This window comes from Myodes glareolus, chromosome 11 (assembly GCF_982192425.1).
Source record: "Myodes glareolus chromosome 11, mMyoGla1.1, whole genome shotgun sequence".
Lineage (NCBI taxonomy): Eukaryota > Metazoa > Chordata > Mammalia > Rodentia > Cricetidae > Myodes > Myodes glareolus.
The window spans coordinates 25,235,076-25,260,140 of record NC_142036.1 but is presented as its reverse complement, the minus strand read 5'-3'; the positions used below and the strand labels follow the sequence as shown (position 1 = coordinate 25,260,140).

Below are 25,065 nucleotides of genomic sequence, written 5' to 3'. Positions count from 1 at the left end.
GTTAGAAAACTACTACTTGGTAAAGTAAATGTGTGATCATAATATACATTAAGTTTTTATAAAAGCGTTCTGGCTGCTTTATCAACATAACATATAGAAACTAATGTCCAAGAAGGATTCTTCCTCAAACGAAAGCCTGAAAGAAAGCACATACAGGTAAGCAAGCAAAAGCAACCAACCAAACAACAACCATGGAAGTCAAGTCTTCTGGGACTGGACAGACGGTTCGGTGGTTAAAACCACTTGCTGCTTTTCCAGAGGATTCAGATTTGATTCCTAGCACTTGCATGGTGGCTCACAGCCAGTTCTAGAGGATCTGATGCTCTCTTCAGGCTTCCATGGGCACCAGGCACACACATGGTGTACAGACATACATTTAAATAAAATGCTCATACACATAAAATACTAAAATAACTTTCAAAAAAGTCTTCTTGGACATGTCTGACTTGAAATCTTCCAGGACTGCCAAATGAGGATGCCAAGCCCAGGACTGGTGTTCAGAGGAAATGTCTAAGCTAAAGCTAAAAGTCTGGAATTACGAGTGTACAGATCATAGACTGTGATTAAAACAATGGAAAGCCACATAAGGAAGAAGATGAGATGGGAAAGGGTGTGACGATACACAAGAGGAACCTGACAGAAGCAGTGGGTGAGACAGGCAGTAATTCCACTGTATCTATTTAAGGACATAAGGAATCTAAGCACTGTTTGTTAACAGAGGCTAAAATGACATCAAGCACCACATCAAACCCAAATCAGCTCAAACCTAGTTAAGTACCTAGGTTCCATTCACTAGAACAGCCAGGGGTCAAGTAGATTTAGGGGGGAAAAGTTAACCAAAGCCAATTATTGAACCTGATTTCAGTTCGGATTGAAGTGTGAAGAAAGCATCAGGAATGAGGTAAGAGGCTTAAACACTGAGTAGCTGACGGTCACAACAGCACTGGAGCTTGCTAGCTGGGGATACAGGTCAGAGCAGAGTTCTACCCCACACGCACATAGCCATGGGTTTTCAATCCCCATCGCCACAAAGCACAACATTTTTTACATAAGGTTATACTGCCACTGTGAATATTTTAGTAAGAAATTACTTTTAAGGATTCATCATGAAAATAGTTACAAAAAAAAAATAGTAGAGCAAACAGGAAGTAGGCAAGGTATAAAGAAATAAGCCATGTAGAGATACAGGAAGATCAAGAAATCATTTCCTTTCCTTTTACATTTCACATATGCATATGAAATTTGTTGTGTTCTATTTAGGCAGGGTGTAAGCAACTGCCCCCTCAATAAAGGAGGCTCAGTGAGAGTGAGAAGAGGACTCACTGGTTTATGGCAACCAAATGGAGGGGTTCAGTAGGCGACAATGCATCAGAAATAGTTGTAATGAGAAAATGACAAACAGGCAAGCAGCCAGAGCTTCATAGGTAAGACAAGTTCTTCATCCTAATCGATGGAAGCAGAGAGCTTTTACCCTGAGTTGAACACCTACACTGTAAGGGTGATTCACTGCTAGTGTCAGAGATCACACACTATTACACACAAATAATGACTCGGTTTCGTTTAAGCTACTTTCAAAGATAAAATTTTTGGTATTTATTTACCTTCTTGCTGTAATTGAGCCAAGAATAGTGCGAGGTACGTATCTGATATTAATTCTGGACCCGTCAGGAGAGAATTCAAGTTAAACCACTAGAAAAAAAAGATATTAATATTAAAGTTAATGAACAAAGTTATATGCAAAACTAATTTCTCATGTTAAACATATAACCTACCAAAATTTAGAATGTCTAAATAAATATATCAAACTAAGATTTTTCTAACATACTGAATACTGTGATTAGAAAAAAATGTGGTACAACAAATTAAGGCATTAACTTGAACTCCTTCTAAAAGGACAGAAGCTGATAGTACCTTAAAAAGGCTTTATTGATAGCTATAATTACGTGGTTTCAAACACACCTACTCATGTCATACTGACATAGGAAAAAATGATAGCTACACACTTTTTCACCTGGCCAAAAGACTCCAATTTTTAAAAGGTAAACGTTCTGGGAAAAGAATTTATAATCACTGTTTCATTTTAACAAGACCTCTAAGCTACCACTGAATGTGATTAACAGCATGAAGTCACAACCTCAGAGGTGCCCTTACTTAAACAGAAAAATGCAAAAATGTTCCTAAGTCATGCTCAATTCCATGCACAACTAATGACTCTTCCTGGATTTTGATACAAGCCAGAGAGGTCTTTTACCAATCATTTCTTTCTTTACACAGGCATCAGTGGCTAGCCTCAGAACAGATACACCACGCCTCTGCTTCTTCAGCACTGGTTAAAGGTGTATGCCATCATACCTAGCTAAAAATCTGTTCCTAAACAAGAACATAAATCAGAACCAAGGACCAATAGACCAATACTAGCCATCTTCCATTAACTGTCAAAGATAAAATAGTTCAAAATGTAAAAAACCCCAAAAAAGAGATAAATTTTAAAAGTTCAAAACAATGTTTCCTACAAATCACTACAAAGTTGCACACGAGTTTTACATTTCTAGGTCTTAAAAATGAAGTGGTTACTTTATTTAGAAAAATAACACTGGGTCCTAATTTTCTAAAGGCACAAATAAGCCCTCAATGACTGCAAGGGAGGAGGGCCGACAAGTCACATGGAATTGACCTGGCTCTTTGCAGAGGTGATTTCTGTCCCAGTTCACCTCTGGGCTACTATACACATCTCCTTACCTGTTCTCCACACACCTTACAGAGAACATAAATATTGCTTTTTCCTTAGCTTTTGGAACAGGAGATTGAACCTAGAACCTTGTGATAATCATAAGCATCCACCCTGCTCATGATAAACAGTACCGAGCAATCACTGAAGACTGGCTTACTTCCAGATGGGCCAGTTAAAAGCTAACAGTACAGTTATAAATATGTATATATACACACACATATATCACACTCACACACATAATGCCCTTTCCTTTGAAATAGTTAATTCTGTGTATATGTATGTATGTGCACCATGTGTGTGCTTGGTGCCCACAGAGGTCAGGAATACTGGCTTCTATGGAACTGGAGTTACAGTCAGTTGTGAGGCACCCTATGGGTGGCAGGAACCAAATTCAGATCCTCTGCAAGAGCAGTAAGGTCATACCCACTGAGTTATATCTCCAGGTTCAATGTATTGTTTCTTTTCGCATTTAATGTAATTTAATTTATTCTTGGATTTTTTTAAGACAGGGTCTCACAGATTTGACTGGCCAAAAACTCAGAGATCTCCCTGTCTCTGCTGGGAGCAAAGGTGAATACCACCACACTCAGCATTTTTGCTTTTTATTTTAAAAAACAGCTCTATTGAGGCAAAACTGACTTAAAATAAACTGCTGTCACTCTCCTCCTGTCTATCTTGAGGGTTTCACTATGTAGTCCAGGCTGGCCTTAAGGTCTCCCAAGGTCAGTCTCCTGAGAGTTGAGTCACAAGGCATGGGCCACTGTACTTGGATAAACTGCACATATTTCTATTACAACCTGGGATTTTGTTTTGCTTTCTTTAGTTTGATTTTTTGAGACAGAGTTTCTCAGTGTAGCCTTGGCTATCCTGGAACTCACTCTGTAGACCAGGGTGGCCTCGAACTCACAAAGAACTGCCTGCCTCAGCCTCCTGAGTGCTGGGATTAAAGGTGTGCGCCACCACTGCCCAGCATCATTTGAAAAAATGTTTGTATTACCCCCATTAAACTATCAACATCACCACGAGAGTGAACACATTCTTCAGAGTCCAGTCTCTTGTGTTCCTTCTCTCCATCCCCAGCCCTACACAAGTACCGGTCAGTCTACGGTCATCACTGTATCTAGTACTCATTTCTGAGATTCCTCCACACTGCTTGTGTTTGAGCAGTACATTCCCTTTGACTGCATGAGCTGCTTTCTAGTAACCCTTATCCAAACTGAACATTGTAAGAAGGCCATTGCATGACTGCAGCTCCCAAATACAAGGTAGTGAAAATTTTATGCAGATGTATTCCCCAGCAGTGAGACTGCCTGAATAATCCCATCCCACGAATGTCAACTGCTAAATGTTTTGCTTGTTCCTGACATTTCAGACTTTGTTATAGTACTGTGCTAAACACAGATCATCACACAAAAACATACTTAATAGTAAACACATATGCACTATTTTAAATACAGAATTTTTATACAAGTGATATAACTTGTATGTTTTTTTTTTCTTAAAAATCTGAAGAAAAACTGATTATCTTCTCGGAAGATAGCCATTTTATTATCTGTTGAACTGAGTCCAGGCTCAGGTAGAGTGCATGGGACCCTGGGCTTCAGCCTAAAGACACCAATCACTTACATTTTAGTTCAAAATGGAGTGTAGACTGTGATAAAAGGACAAGAAAGGAGAAGAAATATTACCTGTTTTCCTAATTTTCTAACTGTAAACCAGTGTTCTTTATAATTACATATAAAGGATCTTTCATTTCTAGAAAAGACAAAACATATACTGTTAATACTGTTACGTTGGGATATTATGAGATATATATTAGCAAGTACAATAAAATTTCTATCAGTTAGAATATAGCTACACTTATGTGTTACTGATTTTAAAAAATAAAAATAATGTAACTCTATGCATTTTGCACAGGAGCTTAGGGATGTTATGCCCCAAAGTTTCCACACCACTCAGATCAGTGTCTTCACTGGCACAGATTAGAAGGCAGCTACTCAAGGGTACCAAAGGTGACATGTGAAGTCCAAGGGCTTCAAATGCAGTATCAGTATAAAGCAAAGACATTCACAATGAATTTGTCCTCATTCGGAAACTATAGCTTTAAAAATGAAGTTTAAGTAAAGAAATGTAGGGAGAAAAGTCTTACATAGGATCAATTCTGAGCCTCTGGTACTCTGGACTGTTGAATAGGATTAGTTCTAAACCCCAAACTTTCAAGGCATTGCTTATAACCTGTCAAAAGAAAAACAGCAACTTTTCATGAGCTAAAACTTCAAGTCCAAATTTAAGTAGCATAGCTACATTAATTATGTAAACAACTGTACTTTACATATAAACTTTTGAGAATATTGTTTTTAAAAATTATGTCCCCGTGATAACCCACTGAATCCATAAATAATGTATACATGTGAATTTAATTTCATTGCTTTTTTTTATTATTTTTGTTTAAGTGTATTAGTGTATCTGAGTGAGGGTAGACCATTGTATAAGTGCCTGTGGAGGCCAGAAGAGGATGTCAGGTCCCCATACAGTGGAGTTACAGGCAGTTGTAAGTAGCCTAATGTGGATGCTAGGAACTGAACTAGTCCTCTGAAATACCACTAAGCATTCTTAAATGTGAAGCCATCTCTATAACCCGTACAAATCCATTTTATACCCACTGTAAACTAGTTCACTACATACAGTCACTGTACAACTAGTCCACCACATACACTCACCTGCAATGGCAGTGACCAAAAGCATATAAAGTAAATTCTCCCTGGATATTTAAAAGTAAGGTTCGGGGGGGCTGGAGAGATGGCTCAGAGGTTAAGAGCACTGCCTGCTCTTCCAGAGGTCCTGAGTTCAATTCCCAGCAACCACATGGTGGCTCACAGCCATTGTAATGAGGTCTGGTGCCCTCTTCAGGCCTGCAGCCAGACACACAGACAAAATATTATATACATAATAAATAAGTATTTTTTTTAAAAAAAAATAAGGTTCGGGGGCTGGAAAGATGACTAAGTGGTCAACAGTGCATGCTGCTCTTATGGGGTCAAAGTTCAGTTCCCAGCATCCATATCAGGGGACTCATAATCACCTGTAATTTCAGCTCCAGAGCTCCACTGCCCTCTTCTGGCCTCTGCAGACAATAGTACTCATGTGCACATACTCACACATATTTATATACATACACAAATAATCTTTAAAATAAAAGTAAATCTTCTTTAAGTTTGATATATTTTAGAATTCTGTAGTCATGAACAAAAAGTCAAACCTGATTATTGCAAACTGAGAAAAAGGGGAGAGACATTTCAGAAAACATTCTATCTTTCCTCCCATGTGGGCAACAAAGCAACAGGTACACTGTGTAGTAACTCAGTGTAAGGGTTAACTCAGCAGCAGGCTGAGCCAACCATGACCCACGATCTTAGCTAAGGGTCAACAGTCCTCATACTGTCACAGCGAAGTACTGGGTAGAAGTGGTAGAGAATGGGGACTCTACGAGGGTCACATAGAAAGAATTTATAAAGTAAATACTTGCAGAAATAGATCTCTTAAAAGACATTCTGAAAGAAGTTAGAGAACCCTCAATCGTTAGAATGAAAGATCCATAGGTAAAAGAGCCCCACAAGTCCATGAATTAAGTTAGACATGGTGGCTTCCAATTGCAATCCCAGCACCTAGGAGACCAAAACATGATTTTGGAAAGTTCAAGACCAGGCTAGGCTAGGCTACAAAACAACACCTTTTCTATAAAAGCAAACCAAACATATATACATAAATCACTGCAGGGTTAGAGGTTTTCTCTAGGGTAGAATACTTGTTCAGTATGTGACAAGACTTTATATCATCCCTAGCACTATAAAGAAAAACTACCACAGAATTAAAATGGAGCCTAATGGGACTTGGCTCTGCAGTAGAGTTTGAGCACCTGTGAGTCTTTGGAGCCAATCCCACCCCCAACCCCCAAAAGGGCTACAAATTACCATATAGATCAGAAGTCACAGAAGTACTACAGGAACCCAATCCTGTAGGATGATTTAAACGAAGGCTTCAAGGCACTGCAACTTCTCAGATGTACCAGAGATAAAAAGTTTGAAGTACTGTAATTTATTACAATTAAAGCTATTAGCACCTACATGCAAATTAAGCAATCTCAGAAAGCAAGTTTTAAAGACCCTGTTCTAAACTGAGTACGTAGCACACACCTGTAATTCCAGTCTGGAGGCACAGATGGGAAGACAAACACAAGACTCAACCAGCCAGGACTATAGTGAGACCCTGCCTGTTCCCAGAAAGTAACGAGCAAAGCCCTGCTCTACAGTCCTAATGCTCATCTCTCTGCGCAGTGCTCTGGAGCTGTCATATCTTCCACAGGCACAGTTTACTGAGGGAATTCCGGAAGGCTCCATCGTTACATAAAAAGCTATGCCAGGCTGTGCACATCAACCACAAACTGAGCATAAGCACAGCAGCACTGAAAGTGAGGCAGTACTTCACATGCACTACTTACCTGGATAGAGAAAAAGCCACTGTCGTCCATATTTCCAGAAGGCTGCTGTGGGCAGAGAGGGATGGGAAAAGAATTAAAACTGTCATTAGGGTGCACATTTATAAGAACACACTGTACCAAGTGAGGAGCAGAGTTATAATTAACAAGTCAGACTCCTATGGCGAGAATGGTTCATCCTCCTTTAAAGAGCACCCGTATTTTAAAAATAAAATGGGATTTGGAGAGTCTGAAATCCATACCTGCAAAAATGTGCGGTAGTCTTCACTGGTAACTCCTCCTTCTGCCATTCTCATCCTTTCTTCTTCATCAAGCTGGTGTGCAATAGAGGATAACTCCACAGGGCTAAAATACTCCCCTTGCAATAGATTATTCAGGCAATGCTGAGCACAAAGTGAGCCTTCTTGCTAGTATTTCCAAAAGAGTAAATTTAAACGTGATTTATTAAGTAGATCTGTACAGTATATTCTAAAAAAAATGTAATTACTAACTTTTTAATACAGTCAAAACAAATCTCATAAACCTTAGACAAATCTGATTTTACAAGTATACACATTTTCATTTGTCTATGTTTATTTTACAGCTATATAACTATAGGAACAGAAATGAAGGATGATTTACAGTATAACTTCATCCATCCAATCTCATATAAGCCTAAAAATTACCCTATAAAAACAGCCTTTTCAATTTTTCAGTACCTACAAGAATTCCTCTTTGGAGATTCCATGGCAAGTGACTACTACAGAAGGGGAGTGTTATCCCCTGGAACATCCATTCTTCTATAGTTAGTCACTCTCTGACCTGAAAGCCTGTCCTTTTAAACTCAAGAGCTGGTGTAAGTGGGACAGTTCTGTCTCAGGTTAAGACCCACAGTTCTAGAGTTGAGGCTCTCATTGGCCAACTTTGCAGACTCATTCCATGTAGCATAGAGAAAGAACGGTCCCAAGTTGAAGACAGTCCACATTCATGAGTGGACAAACTAGTAAAAGGAGCCAAGTTCAGCTCCCTAAGGGGTCCTTAGCATCCTGTCACAAAGAGTAGATACAACATCCCATGAACCCAGTATTGGGTTCATGAACCTAGTATTGGGCTTCTAGTATTGGTTAGCTGGCTTTCATATACAACTGGGACCCAACTCAAGTCCAGACTGCCTGACTGAGCAGGCTTCGTCACTCTCCTAGTCCTAACCCTGTTGTTTTCCTATGCTACAGGTACAGAAGGGAGACTCCCCTAAGTATGCCTTTCTGGGAGGCAAAGGCAGATGGGAGAACTCTTCCTCTGTTAACTCTGGCCCTCAAGAGGCCAGTCAGGCCTCCTGAACTCAACCTGCCAAACACCATGCCTCCTGGTCTGAGCTATGTTACATGGCAGATGATGACAAGAAAGAGCACCTTACAAGATGCATTTCCCCCCGATGAGTCAATGTCAGAGGAACAAAATATAACTGCTGAAGTAGATACAGTATACATGTCTGTTATGGAACAGGAAGGCAGAGTTCAGAGAGTTTGAGTCTGACACAAAGCCAAAGAAAGCTTATCTTCATAGTCCACTAAGTAAAGTTGTCCCAGAATGGCTTGGAGTTAGAGTTAAATATCCCTTTAAGTTGCAGTTACATGGTGGCAGAATTCTTTGTCTCTGCCTCTTTTCCCTTCTACTGTTGATCTATTACTAGGAGCAACTTCCACTGAATACTGCCTACTCTGAAGTAGAGCTATACAGATGTTTTACTTAAATCCTAGTGGAAATGTAAGCACTACAACAAGGTAGTCAAGAGGCTAAAAACATACAAATTCATGAGTTATCAGGGAAATGTATATCAAAACCACAACACTACAACATGTGGCAGGAAGTGGCTCAGCAGGTAAAGGTGCCTGATGTCAATCACCAGATACTACTGTAGAAGGAGGGAATGACTCCTAAGGACTTGCCCTCTGACCTCCACATGCACACCTGGCCACCCGCATGCCAGCACTCGCATGCATGCCTCATACATACAAATGATTTAAAAAATTATTTTTAAATATTACATGTATTGACTGATTGACTGGCTGGAGGGATGCAGAGAACAACTTTTAGGATTCAATTTCTACTTTCACAAAGTGGGTCCCAAGGATCAAACTCATGTTATAAGGCTTGCTGAGCTATCTTAAAAACGTTTCTGTTGTTGCTGTTGAGACAAGGTCTCACTTTGTAGCCCAGGCTGTCCTGGAACTCATTATATAAACCAGGCTGGTCTCGAACTCATAGAAATCTATTTGCCTCTGACTCCAAGTGCTGGGATTAAAGGTGTGCACCACCACCACCTACCTAAAAAAATTACTTTTATAAAAGAAAAATTCACAGTGTGTTACTACTATCCAGTCTCAAGATCAACTATTACAGTGAAGAGGTTTAGAATCACAGATAACAGTTGTTACAGGAGCGAATATAACTTAGCAAAACCATTGTACAATAACCTTTATCTCAACAGAGCTCATAATCTCTGTATTCTGTGGTTACGCACATACACTGCGAATGCACTCACCAAAGCACTACTTGTAGGCTTCAAAACTGGAAAGCACCCAGACAGTTTAGATCATAGAACGGTATATACATTGTATATGAAAAAAAGTAAATTAAATAAAAGTAACTGATGGATGAATCTCTCAAATACTTTTAAAAAATAAAAAACACACAACACTCAAAAGAGTAGACACCAGAGCTAAGGATGTAGCTAGTATGTGCAAGGCCTTGGGTTCAACCCCTATTACCACCACCAAACTAAGACAGCAAAGGTACAGGGTGCACCAGTGAGAGGAGGCTAGTGACCTAAATTCCATCCCTGGAACCTACTTAAAAGTCGAAGAGAACATTCCACAAAGTTTCCCCTGATCTCTATATCAATACAGAAGTATGTGTCCATTCGTACAATACGTCATGCAGAAACACAACATAATAACTTAAAAAATTAAAAGAGTTTACAAACAGACAAAACTAATCTCTTAATCTACAATGGCAGAATTGCCTGGCAGAAGTAAGTGCAGGAAGAGCTAGTTTCTGGAAGAGAGGATTAAGGGGATTTAGGATGTAGGCAAACAGTCTACATGAGTCCATGTGTGTTTCCTTGACTGTACACTCTCATGACTTGTGTGTTCTTGTGTATGACATACTTAATTTAAAACATTCAGACTAGGTTACACAGTGGTGGCAAACGCCTTTAATCCTAGCACTTGGGAGGCAGGCGGATCTCTGGGAGTTTGAGGCCAGCCTGCTCTATAGAGCAAGTTCCAGGACAGCCAGGGTTACACAGAGAAATCCTGTCTCATAAAACAAACAAAAACAAAAGAAAACAAAACAAACCATTCAAACAAGGCCAGGCATGGCAGTGCATACCTTTAATCCCAGCACTCAGGAGTCCAAGATAGGTGTATCTCCGTGAGTTACCTACATATTGAGACCCCATCTCAAAAAGAAAAGAAAAGAAATCAAGAAACATCTAACATGGTGACCAAGCACTCAATTTGGGGAAGAAGTTATGATACAATCTTCAGTCCTATTGCTAGGTAATATGTTTCAGTGTGGTGTTCTTATACTACGATCACCATTATTTTTTAAAGATATTTTTGTTTATATATGTGTGTGTGTGTGTGTGTGTGTGTGTGTGTGTGTGTGTTTTGTCTGCATGTATGTCTGCACCATACACATGCCTGGCATTCACGGAAGCCAGAGAGTGGAGCTGGATCTTCTGAGACTAGAGTCGCAGAGGGTTGAGTCATCATCATCCGGGAATCCTGGGTCCTCTGAAGAGTAGCCAGTGCTCATAATCTCTGAGCACTGAGCCACCTCTCCAGCCCCGAGTCACCATATTTAATATACAGAAATAGTGACATCTAAAATTTTGATAAAAAAATTCTTGCTATTAAAGATTGGGGCTTTGGAGGCTGGAGAAATGGCTTAGCAGGTAAAAACACTTGCTATTCTAGCAGAGGATTTGGGTTCAGTTCCTAGCATATACAGCGAACTCACAACCAGCTGTAAATCCAGTCCTAAGGGATCTGATGCCCTCTCCTGGCCTGCTCAGTCACTGTATGAACATGGCACACTTTGACTCATGTAGGTTCTCATATACATAAAATAAACAAAGTCTTTAAAAAACGAAGTATGTATCTCTTTATGCCCGGTTTATGTGGTACTGAGGATAGATAAAACTCAGGCCTGAGCTACATTCCCAGTCCCTGAAATATTAGTTTTTTTAATTAAGAAAAATAAGCACTTAAAATCAAACCATGACCAAGTAAAATGGTACTGCTACCAGAAATATGCTCTATACTTCTAAGATGATTAGTGGAAGGAAAAAACAAATTGTTCGAAACAACTTAAAAACTGGGCTGGAGAGATGGCTCAGTGGTTAAGAGCACGGACTGCTCTTCCAAAGGACCCGGGTTCAATTCCCAGCACCCACATGGCAGCTCACAACTGTCTGTAACTCCAGTTCAAGGGCATCTGGCACCCTCACACGGACATGCAGACAAAACACCAAAGCACATAAAATGTAAAAAAAAATAAAAATAAATCACATTGCTACATGCTGATCAAATTCCACATGAATTAAAAAAGTTATTTATCACCCCCTCTGATCATGTATTATTTTTCTATCTTACTGCCACTGCCTGAGTTAGCTTGTTCCCCATTTCTAATCAGGGTTTTACCCAAGTGGGGAGCTAGCAAGAAGGCTCAACAGGTCAATATCTGCTTGCTGTGATCATGAAGACCTGAGCTCAATTCCCAGGAACCACACGGTGGGAGGAGAGGACCACCTCCCACTAAATTGCCCTCTGACCTCCACATATACACTGTGGCCTGTATGGAGCACCACAATACAGACAATGCAACCAAATGTAATAAAGCACTTTTAAGTATTTCACCCAAGTAAAAGAAAAACTTACTTTGCTACTAAAATCCTATGACTTGGGGTTCATATTTTACTGTATTGGGACCAGAAGATGAACACACTACACTTCCACTTCTACCAAGATAGTCTATAAAATCACAAAAGGGAACTGTAACCAAGTCACTCCCCGGGTTTTTGGGTCCAACCTCAAACCAGGTAAAATCCCAGTGACAGTAATAACTATAATAGAAAACATACAACCCTAATGGTACTCTCTCAAAATAGGCCAGTAGTGAACTGTCTTCCTGGGTGGGTAAAGGCTGTGTGACTCAGAGCTCATACCACAGTCATAGCTTATAGTCGCCACCTCTTTAATGCTTAAGTGTTTTCCTATTCCTTCATTTTTGTTTTATGCTTGAGATTGGTCCTTTCCTTGCCCATATTAAGTAAGTGCTCTACCACTGAACTACACTACACCCCCAGATCTCTTCTGTTCCCTATTTAGTATGGGGTTCAGCAAACACAAGGACTTACTAGTACTGTAGCAGTTACCATTTCTGCACCACTGACTTCTGGACAGCGTCTTAGCACACATGACTTTGAGGCAGCTAAGTTCTATCATTAACTACAGAGGCAAAAAAAGAAAACTACAGAGATAATAAAGAACTTATCCAAAATCCTACAAGCAGCAATTAGCAGAGCTGGAGTTCAAACCCAGGCAGAGGCTTCAAATCTGTGCTATTACCATTTCCTCAAATCAATTACTTGGAATTAGGCTTTCCATAATCCCCACATATCTTGAATATCACTAAGAGCCTCAACCACAAAAGGGTACAATGGATGTGACAAGGTCAGTGCTTAGCCTGTTTTCCATCTTTTTGGGTTTCACATTCCCAGTTCACACTACCCTGAAAGCAGAGATACAGACTGCACCAAACGAAGTCAGTGCTGGAAGCACTAACAAGAGTGGCAGATTACAGGCACGAGAATAAGAGCAACAACGAAACACAGCATTCAAGAAAGCAACTGGTATTGGCAATTTACTATTAGTTAGTAGATGGGAAACGTTATAGCTCACGGGTCCAAGTTCACTCTTCCTCAATAGCCAAAAACTGTATTTTATATATAAAAAAATTAGAGAGGACTAGAAATACAGTCACATAAATGAAATTTTGTGACAGAGATACACATATATGGCCTGAAAGGTTTAAAATATTTAGAGACTAGGCATAGTGCTGTGAGACTTAAATGCCAGCTGGGCGGTGGTGGCACATGCATTTAATCCCAGCACTTGGGAGGCAGAGGCAGGCGGATCTCTGAGTTTGAGGCCAGTCTGGTCTACAAGAGCTAGTTCCAGGACAGGCTCCAAAGCTACAGATAAACCTTTTCTTGGAAGGAGGGAAAAAAAAAAAGGAGACTTGAATACCAACACTACCAACACTTGGGAGAGAGAAGCAGCTGGATATTTGTGAGTTCAAGGTCAGCATGGTCTACAAAGCAAGTTCCAAGCTAGCCAAGGCTACACAGTGGGACCCTGTTTTAAAAAATAAAATAAAATCAGGACTTGTAGCCTTTAAATAAATAGAACCACATATCTTTTAGAGTAGTGGTTTTCAACCTTCCCAATGCTGCAACCCTTAACACAATTCCTTCCCCAACCACAAAAGTATCTTTGCTGTTACTTAATAACTGTAATTTGTTACTATTATGAATCATAAATATCTGATAGCAGAGAGTTTTAGGTAACCCCTGTGAAAGTGTCGCTGGATCCCCAAAGGGTTAGGACCCACAGGTGGAGAGTCACTGTTTTAGATGCTCAAGGAACTCCTCACCCCTGCTCATATGCACAGGGTCTTACTCAGGCCAAGAATTCTGGTTATTCTACTGTCTCAGCATACTGAATAGCTGACACTGTAGGCACACACCATGTGTTTAACTACATTTATTCACACTGGAGATCTACTAATGGACAACTGCTTTTATTTATTGTTTTTGTTTTGGAGACAGGATCTCTCTACCCAGCCCTGACTGTCCTGGAACTCACTGTGTATACAGGTTAGTCATGAACTCAGAGATCTGCCTGCTTCTATCTCCTAAATGCTGGGATTAAAGGCCTGGATGATGTTATGCCTGGCTGATAACTGTTTTTAATATTCTAACTTGTATTCTAATAAATACTCAAAGGGGCAAATGTAAAATTAATTTCTAGAGGAAGTAGTTAAGGCTTCTCTAAATGATCCTCTCATTAAAAGTAAGTTATGGAAGGGAAAAGAATTCTCTAGGAAATAGCATTTATGCTCAAATATTCCCAGAATGGCCTCTTATATGATTAATAACCTACAGTTACAGGTACATTCTCTTGAAATATGCTATGGCTTTATTGAAAGTTCATTTCCTCTGTATATTTAAGTTGATGATAAAAACAAATGTACTCTTTAAGGCTGGTGATATGCCTCAGTTGGTAAGGTCCTTTTCATACTAGCCTTAGGACCTGAGTTCAAGCCAAGGATGGTGGTACCCATTTGTAACTGCAGTGCTGGGGAAGAGGGAATGGGCAAATACCTGGGGTTAACCACTTTGGCAAGTTCCAGCCCAGTGAGAAACACCATCAAGGCTGTCCTCCTGCCTCTATATGTATGCATATGCACATGTGCATTCCCATCCATATGTTTGAGGGTACACGTACACACACGTACACACAGACACACAGTAAAAATACTTTTCAAGTATTCATTAAGTTTATTAATGTGAAAAATGAGTGACTTCTGGATAAGCATGGTTTGTGTGTGTATGTGGGCATGCGCAATTACATGTTTGTATATGTGTTCCTGTGCACATGTAAGCATGCAGATCCTCAGATACTGGGGACACAAACACACAGTTAAAGAGTACTGAGTGCTCCTCCAGAGGAGAGGACCCAGGTTCAATTCCTAACACCCACGTGGCTGCTCACAACCCTCTGCAACTCTAGTTCGGGGGAGGGGGGGGAATCACTAGCTTCGGTGGACACCAGGAACACACAATGCACAAATACACACAAAGGCAAAACACCCATTCAAAAATAATTTTTTTTTAACACATTAAGTGCCCTAGAGATGACTCAATGTGTAAAGGAGCTTGCTGGGAAAGCCCGAGTTAGATCCCTGGAAGCCACAGCAGGTCGGAAGGAGAGAATGGACTTCATAAAGTTGTCCTGACCTCCACACAGGCACACACACGCATCACACACACATGGCAGTAATAAAATGTTTTTTTAAAAGAATGCATAAAGCAGTGTATAAAGTGTTCAAAGTCAACCACATTTCAAATGGGTTCTACGCCAAAGCCTTTGGAAAATTAATTACAAATGTACGGGGAGGGCTGTTAGGAGCAGGGCACATGGCTGCAATTCCAGCGCTCAGGAGGCAGAGACAGGAGGATGGGAGGATGGGAGGATGGGAGGATGGGAAGGTTGGAGAGTCTGGAGCCAGCTTGGGCTGTCACAAACTAGTTCCAGTTCCAACACAGTAAGAAATGTCTTCTCAAGAGCACTACATTTAACAATTTCTTGATTTACATCACTTTTGTTTTTCCTTTGCAGTGCAGGAACTTCAAATGCCTTGAATAAATGCTCATTTACAAGTACTCAACAAAACAAAGACGCTTTGCTCCTACTAAATAACAGCACCAGCTTGCAACCCTCGCCAAACCTAAAACGATTATGAAACAGGGTATCATATGCCAAAGTTGTCTGAGGAACACCCAGACGACTTGATAATTGTACGCGAGCAGAGACCAGTTTCTCAAGATGTCACAACAATTCTTCTAAGCGTAGTCACTTAGGAATTAAGGTGAGGAAGAAACTAGCCGGATCGCACAGCAGAAAGATTCTAATCTAGTCCATAATACCTAAAAAACAAAGCTGGCCTCCTACTCCGGAAATTTGGGATAGCAAACCAAACCCAAACATCCCGTAATAAAAACTCTTATGACGACTTCCCTTAGGGACTCCGGGGTTTCCTACTTTACTTCCTAAGTGTCAGGCCACGGTAACAACTGCATGAAGGACGAGGGATAGATCATCAAGACATTCCATTACAGAACTGAGTTGAAGAGAAAAGTTGATTCGGCCAGTGGATAGGGCGGGGGCGTGGGTGGAGTTGGGAAGGGTCCACCAGGTGTGAAAAGGTGACTCGCTAGACTAGACTCTAGGAGAGAAGACAGAAGAAACCCGAAAAGGTGTGGCAAGTGAAGAAGGAACGCCCGCGCTAACCCTTCCGGTTAAGCCCCCGAAATCCCGATCGAGCGCTGGTTACCCGCCCGGTCCTCTGGGGCGAGGGCGCCAGGGGCGCATGTGGGAGGCTTCCCGAGCAGAGCCATGGGGAGGAGGCAGGAAGCGCCCCTCACCCAGCCAGGTTGGGATGGGGGCGCTCGGGCCCCGCCCTGAGCTCCTGAGGCGGCGACGCTGTTCCCCACACCCGCCGCCGAGCCCCGGACGGCTCCCCACCGAACGCCCACACTCACTTTCTCGTGGAAGATGGACTCCATGTTTATTTGTCTGGAGCCAACGGCCCCGGCGCGGAGCTGCCCCCTCGAGCAGCTCCGCCCCCGGTCCCACCCCTCCACCCCGCCCCGCCCCTCTCTGCCCACGTGCCTCCCATTAACCAATCACTACTGCGGGCGCACGTCACGAGGCGCGCGGAGCCAGGGAGCGCGGGGCACGTGACCTGGGCGGCGGGTCCTCCGGGCGCTTGTTCTCCCGCGGCGTGCGTGGTGCTGCGGCGCCGCCTGCCGTACGGAGGAGCTTCTCCGCTTTCCGCGGTTCGCTGGACCGTCTTGCGATTCTAGGGTTCGAGATGAGGATCCTCGCGTCCAGGTTTTAGGGCTTTTTTTCCTTTGGTACTTTCTGCCTAACTCCTGTAACTAACACCTCTTTCAAGAAAAGGTATTCTTTCGATACCTAGTACTTATGTAAAACAAAAAACTATAGCTAATAATTTATTGAGGGCTGACTTCTAAGTGAAGTTTAGTACGGCATCTTTTGATGTGTCTGTTGTAATATTATACACAATGAGGAAACGGAGGCACGAAGAAATTAGGGACAGCACAGTGTCCAAGATAGTTTTGCTTGTTGGAATGAGTATCAGGTCACGGGGTAAGTGCTCTAGTTCAGAAGGAGGAAGCATCGGTGGGGAAGTTAAAAGTTCAACAAAATGTTGGGAAAGATTAAGCGTAGGATGGGCGCAGATCTTGCACCGTGAAACCATTTTAGGTTCTTTAAAATCAGCAAGGAAACTGGGTACGAAGGCTCTTTTTGTTTTTCAAGACAGGGTTTCTCTGTATGTAGCTTTGGAACCAACCTGTCCTGGAATTCCCTCTGTAGACCCGGCTGGCCTCAAACTCACAGAGATTCCCTGACCTGTCTCTGCCTCCTGAGTGCTGGGATTAAAGTGTGCCACCACCACCCAGCAACGATGGCTCATTCTTACAATGCTTGTACCTGAAGGTAGAGGAAGAGTATACTGAGTTGGAGGACAGCTGGCGTATGCCAGACTGTAACCTGGGTTACATAGTGCGACCCTGCCCCCCCATCCCAGAAAAGAGGCGACAAGTCATTAAAGATTTTTAAAACTAGAGATATAGGGTCAAATTTGTATTGCAGAGGGTAATTGGGGAACAGAATACTTGAAGGCATTTTAGGAGAAACGAAGAGATGATGGTGGTCAGAACTCCAGTAGTAATTTGAGGAATGGAGAGAGACCATTTGGAAGCTTTAGGAGGCAGAATTAGAAGAATCCAGTGGGAAAGGGGATGTTGTTAAGAAAGACTTCTGGGTTTCTGCTGTAGGCACCGCCTATAGCAGGAGTAATGCTATCAGAAATACTTTGCAGAACGAGCAAGGTCTTGGGAAGAGAAAACAAAGGTTTAATTTGGGGAATAATGAATTTAAATGTCTGCACAGCATACAGGTGCTTTTGCGAAGTAGTAGACATGAGGCCTGGAGTTTACAAAAGCTGGTTTAAGTTGTAAGGTGGGTAGCTGGAGAAACGGCTCCCTGGTTAAGGGCTTCCCATGTAGAGCATTGATTCTCAGCACCTCCATGGTGGTTCACAACAGTTAGTAATCCAAAGGATCCATTGCTTCTTTGGACTCCAGGTATGCCCAGTGATGCATGTGCATACATGCAAGCAAAACTCATACACATAAAAAAAAATTTAAGACACAGGTAGCTCGCCAGGCATGGTGACGCATGCCTTTAGTCTCAGCACTCAGAGGCAGAGGCAGGTAGCTCTACATTCAGTTTGAGGCCAGCCTGGTCTACAAAGCAAGTTCCAGGACAGCCAGGGCTACACAAAGAAGCCCTGTCTCACTGTAGAGAAAAGGAAGAGATTGAAAAGAGGATCTGGAGCTAAGCCCTGAAGGCTGAGAGCAGTAGGCAAGAAGAGTGCAAATGCTGGCAGATGTAATGAAATGGGGGGTCCAGGAGAGATGCTTCAAGGACTAGCCAAGATGTTCAGGGCATAAAGACTTACAAAACACTGCTCAATTTTGTTGCTGGTGAGATCATTTTTATGAGAGTTCAAGCTAAGAAAGTGAGAGGTAAGGAAATAGAAACTGCCTGTGAAGATGAGCTAGCTACTCAAGGGGAGGTGCAGTGTTATTTGTTGAACATTCTGTATGCAATTCCCCTTTAAAAAGGAGATAAAGCTGTCCATATTGGAGGGAAGCTCTTTATGGCACAGGGTGCTTTAAAGGGAAATGAAACATTCCATCTTGCAAGGAAGCTAGTAAGGACGCAGAATATTCTAAGGACAGGGAACACATTCCATCTTTCAGAGGGACATCTTAAGTTCTAAACAACTCAGAGACTTCTATGAGTCCCTGACACTGCTCAGATTCCCTAGGCTCCTCCCTCCCCACACATGTATAAGCAATAAGGACTACCGAGAGACACTCTCCGACTAGCAGAGTTGCCTAAGAGCTCACATCAGCTGAACTGCCTGGAAGACGCAGAGACCAGCTAAGCTGCCTATAAGGGACACTCCAGCCTGTTGAGCTTCCTGCGAGTTGTGCAGTGCAGTCCATGTTTCCAGCTGACATGCTGGAATGGATTTTTAGCTATATGTTGTCTTTGAGTCATTTCTACTCCTGTAAGTAATCTCTGTAAAACTCTTTGGTCCACCATGTTGTACTTTGGTGGTGTCTTTGCTTTGGTCTGTCATCAGTTTTCTGAGATGAGTAGGTGTTTCACAGCTCCCCAGGAAGAGTGTCACACATACAACATGGGCATAGCCTATGTGCTTAAGAGATTGTGGTTTAACCAGGAAATTATAGCCTTCTGGTAGAAAATGCAAATGATGTTTTCTAGTATTTTTGTTTTAAGATACAATTGTTCAAGTGAATAACTGAAGCTTGCTGCTATAAATACCTGCACTTGGTAAATAACCATCAGACATTTATTGCTCAGTTATGGAGGCTGTGAAGTCCATGGTAAAGGCTAGAGCAGACCACAAGTCTTGGGTTTTTTCATTGATGGTGTTTTTTGTGTGTCCTGTTGTGTCAGAGGAGCAAAGGGGACAAACAAGCTCCCTTCAGTCTCCTTTGTAAGTATGGGGCCCAGGCCGCATAGCTGCTAAAGCAGGCAGCACCAGGTCCCAACCAAAACCCATAAGCTGGCGCTGCCCAGGAACAGACCATCCAAAGGAAATTCCTGACATTTCAACCACTGTAGATAGGGTCACCTGCCAGCACACACCCATCGCTTTTCACCAGGACACCCCTAGGCAAATGTCAGCGAATCAGACATTCTTAACCTTAGACATCCCTCACCTCTACTTTGCTTCTATAAAAACCCAACCCCAACTAAGCTCAAGGCTCTCCGATTACTCCAGTACTAACATGTTGGACACCGGAGAGTCCGAGTTTGCAAACCTGTGTAAGAAGAAAGGCTCTTTGCTTTTACATACAGGACTCGGTCGCCTAGATGGTTTTGGGGGGACTTCGTGATCTGGGCGTAAGAATAAAGACATTTTGCTATTTAAAAGGTAACGGAAGGGCTGGAGAGATGGCCCCGTGGTTAAGTGCACTTGCTTCTCTCATAGAGGACAGCTCTACTGTCATGTCCAGGACACAGCCAGAGCCCCTCCTCACAATATTAATACATCTTTCAACAGGTGAACTTTGCAGGTGGCAAGACTAAGTGATGGCACCAAGAGCTGAGACTCGTTTGATCCCCTTCCTATAACTGTTGCTTTTTCTCCTCACTCCAGACTTCACCTACCCCACAGCCCCTCCTCTTGCTTATGTTGCCACTGCCTAGTTCAAAACTTCTTGATCTCTTGTGTGGTGCAGTTCCCAGAACTATGAATTGATCTCACCCTAATATGTCTAGTTCATGACATTATCAGTGACCTTTCAAAAATACAGATCTCACCAACTTTTCTTTTATTAAACAAATAACAGTGTTGCTGTGCCCTGCACTGAAGCCATCACCATGCAAAAGACAGACTCACTTTTTTTTTCAAAATGGGAGTTCTAGGGCAAGTTTGCCTTGAACTTGCTATGCAGTCAAGAATGACATTGAACTTTTTCACCTCTGATAGTGCTGGGATTACAGGTGTGGGCCACCATGCCTGGCTTATGTGGTGCTAGAAACGGAACCCAGGGCTTTGTTCATTCTTGGCAAGCTCTCTACTAACAAAACTACATCTTCAACCCATCTCACCACCTTGAAACTTAGATAAGGAGATATTCTCACACCATCACATACGTCTTACGTCATTTAAAGTCTAGTAGCTTCCTGTTGTGCTTATTCTCCGTATTGCTGCCTTCAAACCACCCTTTGTGATTTACGCCGACCACCGTCCCACTTTGTCCTTCTGAATTCCTTTTCTCCAGTCATAATAGCTTGCTTGCTTCTGGAGAGTTGGGAGGGAAACCTGTGTTATCAGTACCCCTGTACATGTCTGCATGAAGCCCCCACTATCCCTTACTAGGATTATCATTGTACATGCTACTAAACTTAGCTCTGAAGTCAAACGAGCATGCTTATTATTATGGTTTGGTGTAGAACAGTGAATAAACACAGATTTTTTTTTGAATGATTGGTACAAAGCATCACAATAAATTAGACCTTTTTGCCGTGTCAGAATAACCATATAGGTCTGGAGAGATGTCTCAGTGTTTAAGCACATTTATTTTTTCTTTGGGAGTACTTGAGTAGATCCTTGCACTCACAACGTGGCTCACAGCTGTCTGTAACTCCAGTGCCAGGGATCCAGGACCCTCTTCCGACCTCCACAGGCATCAGGCATGCATGCAAGTTGTTCACATACATACATACAGACAAAACATATTTAAAATTAATAAAACTAACTTTAAAAAGAATAACCATGTCGATACACCTTGATATGTTCTTTGTTACTGTGGACGCCTCTGCTGTGGTATACTGCTCTTGTACCCTATAAAAATTTGTTACTTGTATTGATTTAATAAAACTGATTGGCCAGTAGCCAGGCAGGAAGTATAGGCAGGATGACCAGATTAGAATTCTGGGAAGAGGAAATTTGTAGTCACCAGCCAGCCAAAGAGGAAGCAAGATGAGAATGCCTTGCTAAGTAAGGTACCAAGCCATGTTGCTAAACATAGATAAGAATTATGGGTTAATTTAAGTTGTAAGAGCTAGTTATTAATAAACCAACCAGTTTATAATTAATATAAGCTTCTTTGTGTTTTGTTGGGACTGAACAACTGCAGAACCGGGCAAGACAGAAACTTCTGTCTACATACTTCAAATTCAATATTCACTGAGTTTGTGTTTCAAGTGAGACTGTACAAAATATTTCCATCTTTTTGAGCATTGTACCTTTTAACTGGCATTAATTTTATTGCCTCAGACCAAACAGTTTAATAAACGTCTGCCATTAAAAATTTTACAGAACAGTCTCCTGTGTTCTGGTAAGAATCAGTGGTAGCTAAGTATTACTCATTGTAGTCATAGTTTTCCTAAATCTAGCCTCCTGGAAACAAAACCATGAAATGTGCTTTCCAAGAAGGGGGCGACTGGACTGGCAGGTGAATTGTGAAGGAATTTATTGTTTTTGCTCTCTTACCCATTTTGTAGGGTTTTTTCTTATTTGTGTGTATGTGTGTGTGTGTGCGTGTTTGCTTTTGGTGTTTCGAGACAGGGCTTTTCTGTGTAGCTTTAGTGCCTGTCCTGGAATTTGTACAGCAGACCAGGCTGGCCTTGAACTCACAGAGATCTACCTGCTTCTTCCTCCCGAGTGCTGGGATTAAAGACATGCTCCACCACAACCCAGGTTTGTTTTTTAATACAAGAATAATAAAAAATAGAAACAACCCTGTGTCTAACACCAGGTAAATGGATAAGCAATGTGGTTTTGGCAACAACTTGTATGAGACATACAGCTTGTTTTGAACTTTCTATGTATCCTTCGAGTACTGGCAATAAGGTACTTAGGCTTGAAATAGATCAAAGAAAAGAAACAAAACCTAATGTTCCTGGTGAGTGCTTCCCTCACCCCCTCTGGAGACAGGTCTTACTATGCAGTCCTGACTGCAGTGGAACTTGCTATATAAACTCAAAACTCAAGAGACCATCTGACTCTACCTCCCAAGTGTGATAGCATGCCTGGCCATGTGTGCTATTTTTTCAGTCCAGTCAAAAAATATTATGCCCCTGCTATATACTTAAATGCTAGTTTCTTAAAGTATTATTTATGAATTCATTTTTATATATTAATATTAAGGGAATATTTTTAAGTCTTATTTCTCTAGTGTTCTTTTATAATCTTCCAAGTAGTCAGTACTATAAGGGTTTTTTTTGTCTTTATAATTTTTTTGAAGGATAGATGTCATATTGTACTTCAAAATATTTTTATTAGTTTTGTGAGTTGGGCATCTTTAAATCCTACTGTCAATCATATTTTACCAATTTTAGGTCATTAGTATTTTTTATATAATCCATATATATTCTTGTACTTAATCACGATTTTATCCCACCTGTGACCAGGTTTTCACTCACTCACTTTTTGCACCTTTTTTTAAATACAGGAATAATAAAGAGTAGAAACAATTGAGTGCCTAACATCTGGTAAATGGATAAACAATGTGGTCCATCCATATGTTAGTATTTTCTCTAAAGAAGTGGAACATTCCCTCCTGGAGAGGAAAGGGAAACACATGGGGCTCCAATGCTAAGGAAACTGCAGAGACAAAGTTTTCAAGACTCACCAGCCTTTCCCCAAGGTTCTATATGCCAAAAATGAGTTGCCAGGGGAGAGGGCTCTTCAGTGGGGCCACCTATAGGTTGAATAGGGAACCCCAAAGACACAGCTTTTTTGAGTTGTTGCCTGTCCCAGGGTGGGCTTTTTAGTGTTTTAGCTGCTTTGGGGTCACCCATACTTCTCAAGTGACCCCAGTAAGCTTAATGTCTACCAAGCGACACCTGGATGGAATCATGTCTGTGGCTTATTGTCAGTGCCCCTGCATGGGGTAAATAAGCTCACATTTTCCCAGGAAATCACACAGCACCATACAAGGAACATTTGGCCATTAGACAAGTGAAACACTGGTACACACTGTAATCCAGAACCTAAAGCAAAGCAGAAAATCTGTGTAGGGAATTGACACACGGGCCATGTTAGATGAGCAGTCATCTGAACTACCTAGAATGTGCTCTACCACTGTGGGGGCTGTACCACCACCCCTAAGAGAGTAGAAGTTTTAAGTTTTGATTAAGTACAATTCACTGATCTTTCAAAAATAATACTGTGTGTTTTGTTTAGGAAATCATTGCCAAATCTAAGGCTCCCTAATTTTTAATTTTACCAAACAAAACCCTAGCATTGTCCTTTAGAGTTCCCTGGAAGCACACTTTCTGTAACAAAGTATTTGAGGTCAGACAACTTTTAATAAAGAGGTTCATTTTTGCTCATGATTCTGAAGTTGCAAGGTCAAGCAAGGGACACATCCAGTGTTTACCTTCTTGTTGCCAGTTCTGAGGTGGTGTAAGGCAAGTGATGCAGCTCTTATAAAACCACCAGAAATTCAGTTACAGATGCAGTTCTCTGTGATGCAGTCTAGTCCTAATCACTTCTCAGAAGCTCTGCTTCTATGCACTGTTATTCTAAGATGTTTCCATTGTTTTAATACTTCACAAAGACATTAAACTTGGACACATGAAGGATGTGGGATCCCCTCTGTATGCTATGAATATGTTTTATTACCACTGGTTATTAAAGAAACTGTTTCGGCCAATGGCTTAGTAAAGCCAGGCAGGAAATCCAAACAGAGATATAGAGAGAAAGTAGGTGAAGTAGAGAGACGCCAGGGAAACAAATGAGCAGTCTCATCCTACAAAATGGTGCACCAGTGTGGGCCAACTGCATCTACATAAAACCTGAGACAGTCTGGGAAGGAATTCTAGGCACAAAAGAACAGAATTAAGCACAGTTTCTTGGTAGCAGCATATTTTGAGATAGGCTGTTTGCTGGCGCTGAGCAGAGGCGCTGCTCCTTTAAGCAGCAGTCTCCATCTACACACGAACTAGTGGGGGACACTGAGATCATAGCATGCTTGGAAAATGTGAGGGAAAAAAAAAACACGGTATTTATGACTTAATAGTACTGTAATCCAAAGAGGGAAACAGAAAATTAAATGCTAAGAATAAATAGGATACTTATGTAAACAACATGCTCAATTATAGTTTTTGATTTTTTGAGCCATGGTCTTTACATATATCTATACATACACATCCTTAGCTAATCTAGAACCTACTATGTAAATCAAGTTGATGTTGCATTTGCAGCAATCTTTCAGCTTCTTCATAAATGCCAAGAGTACAGGCTTGCACCACCACACCTGGCCTCAAAAGTAATTTTTTAAGTCAAATTGTGCCTGATAATGGAAGGTTACCTCAATAAAATACAAAGGATATAATAAAGAATGTAAAAAGAATCACACTTTAAA

The 25,065-nt window shown here is 41.5% G+C and overlaps 1 protein-coding gene across 7 annotated transcripts in view; it reads right to left on the bottom strand.

Annotated features, from left to right (window-relative positions):
- Positions 1-16,693, bottom strand: part of Atxn3 (ataxin 3) — a 37,240-nt gene extending 20,547 nt beyond the window's left edge. For 5 of the 7 annotated variants that reach the window (XR_015004515.2, XR_007234981.3, XR_015004514.2 and 2 more), the window contains exons 1-6: positions 16,600-16,693; positions 7,469-7,633; positions 7,230-7,274; positions 4,881-4,966; positions 4,420-4,486; positions 1,602-1,689 (exon numbers count right to left, since the gene is read on the bottom strand). Coding sequence is in view for 4 of the 7 variants with exons in the window: in XM_048449466.3 (XP_048305423.1) it covers positions 1,602-1,689; positions 4,420-4,486; positions 4,881-4,966; positions 7,230-7,274; positions 7,469-7,633; positions 16,600-16,623 (475 nt within the window). In the remaining 3 variants the exon portion in view is untranslated. The remainder of the gene's footprint in view (positions 1-1,601; positions 1,690-4,419; positions 4,487-4,880; positions 4,967-7,229; positions 7,275-7,468; positions 7,634-16,599) is intronic. The other 2 variants (XM_048449469.3, XM_048449474.3) reach the window with 1 other exon arrangement.
- Positions 16,694-25,065: the final 8,372 nt, after the last annotated feature.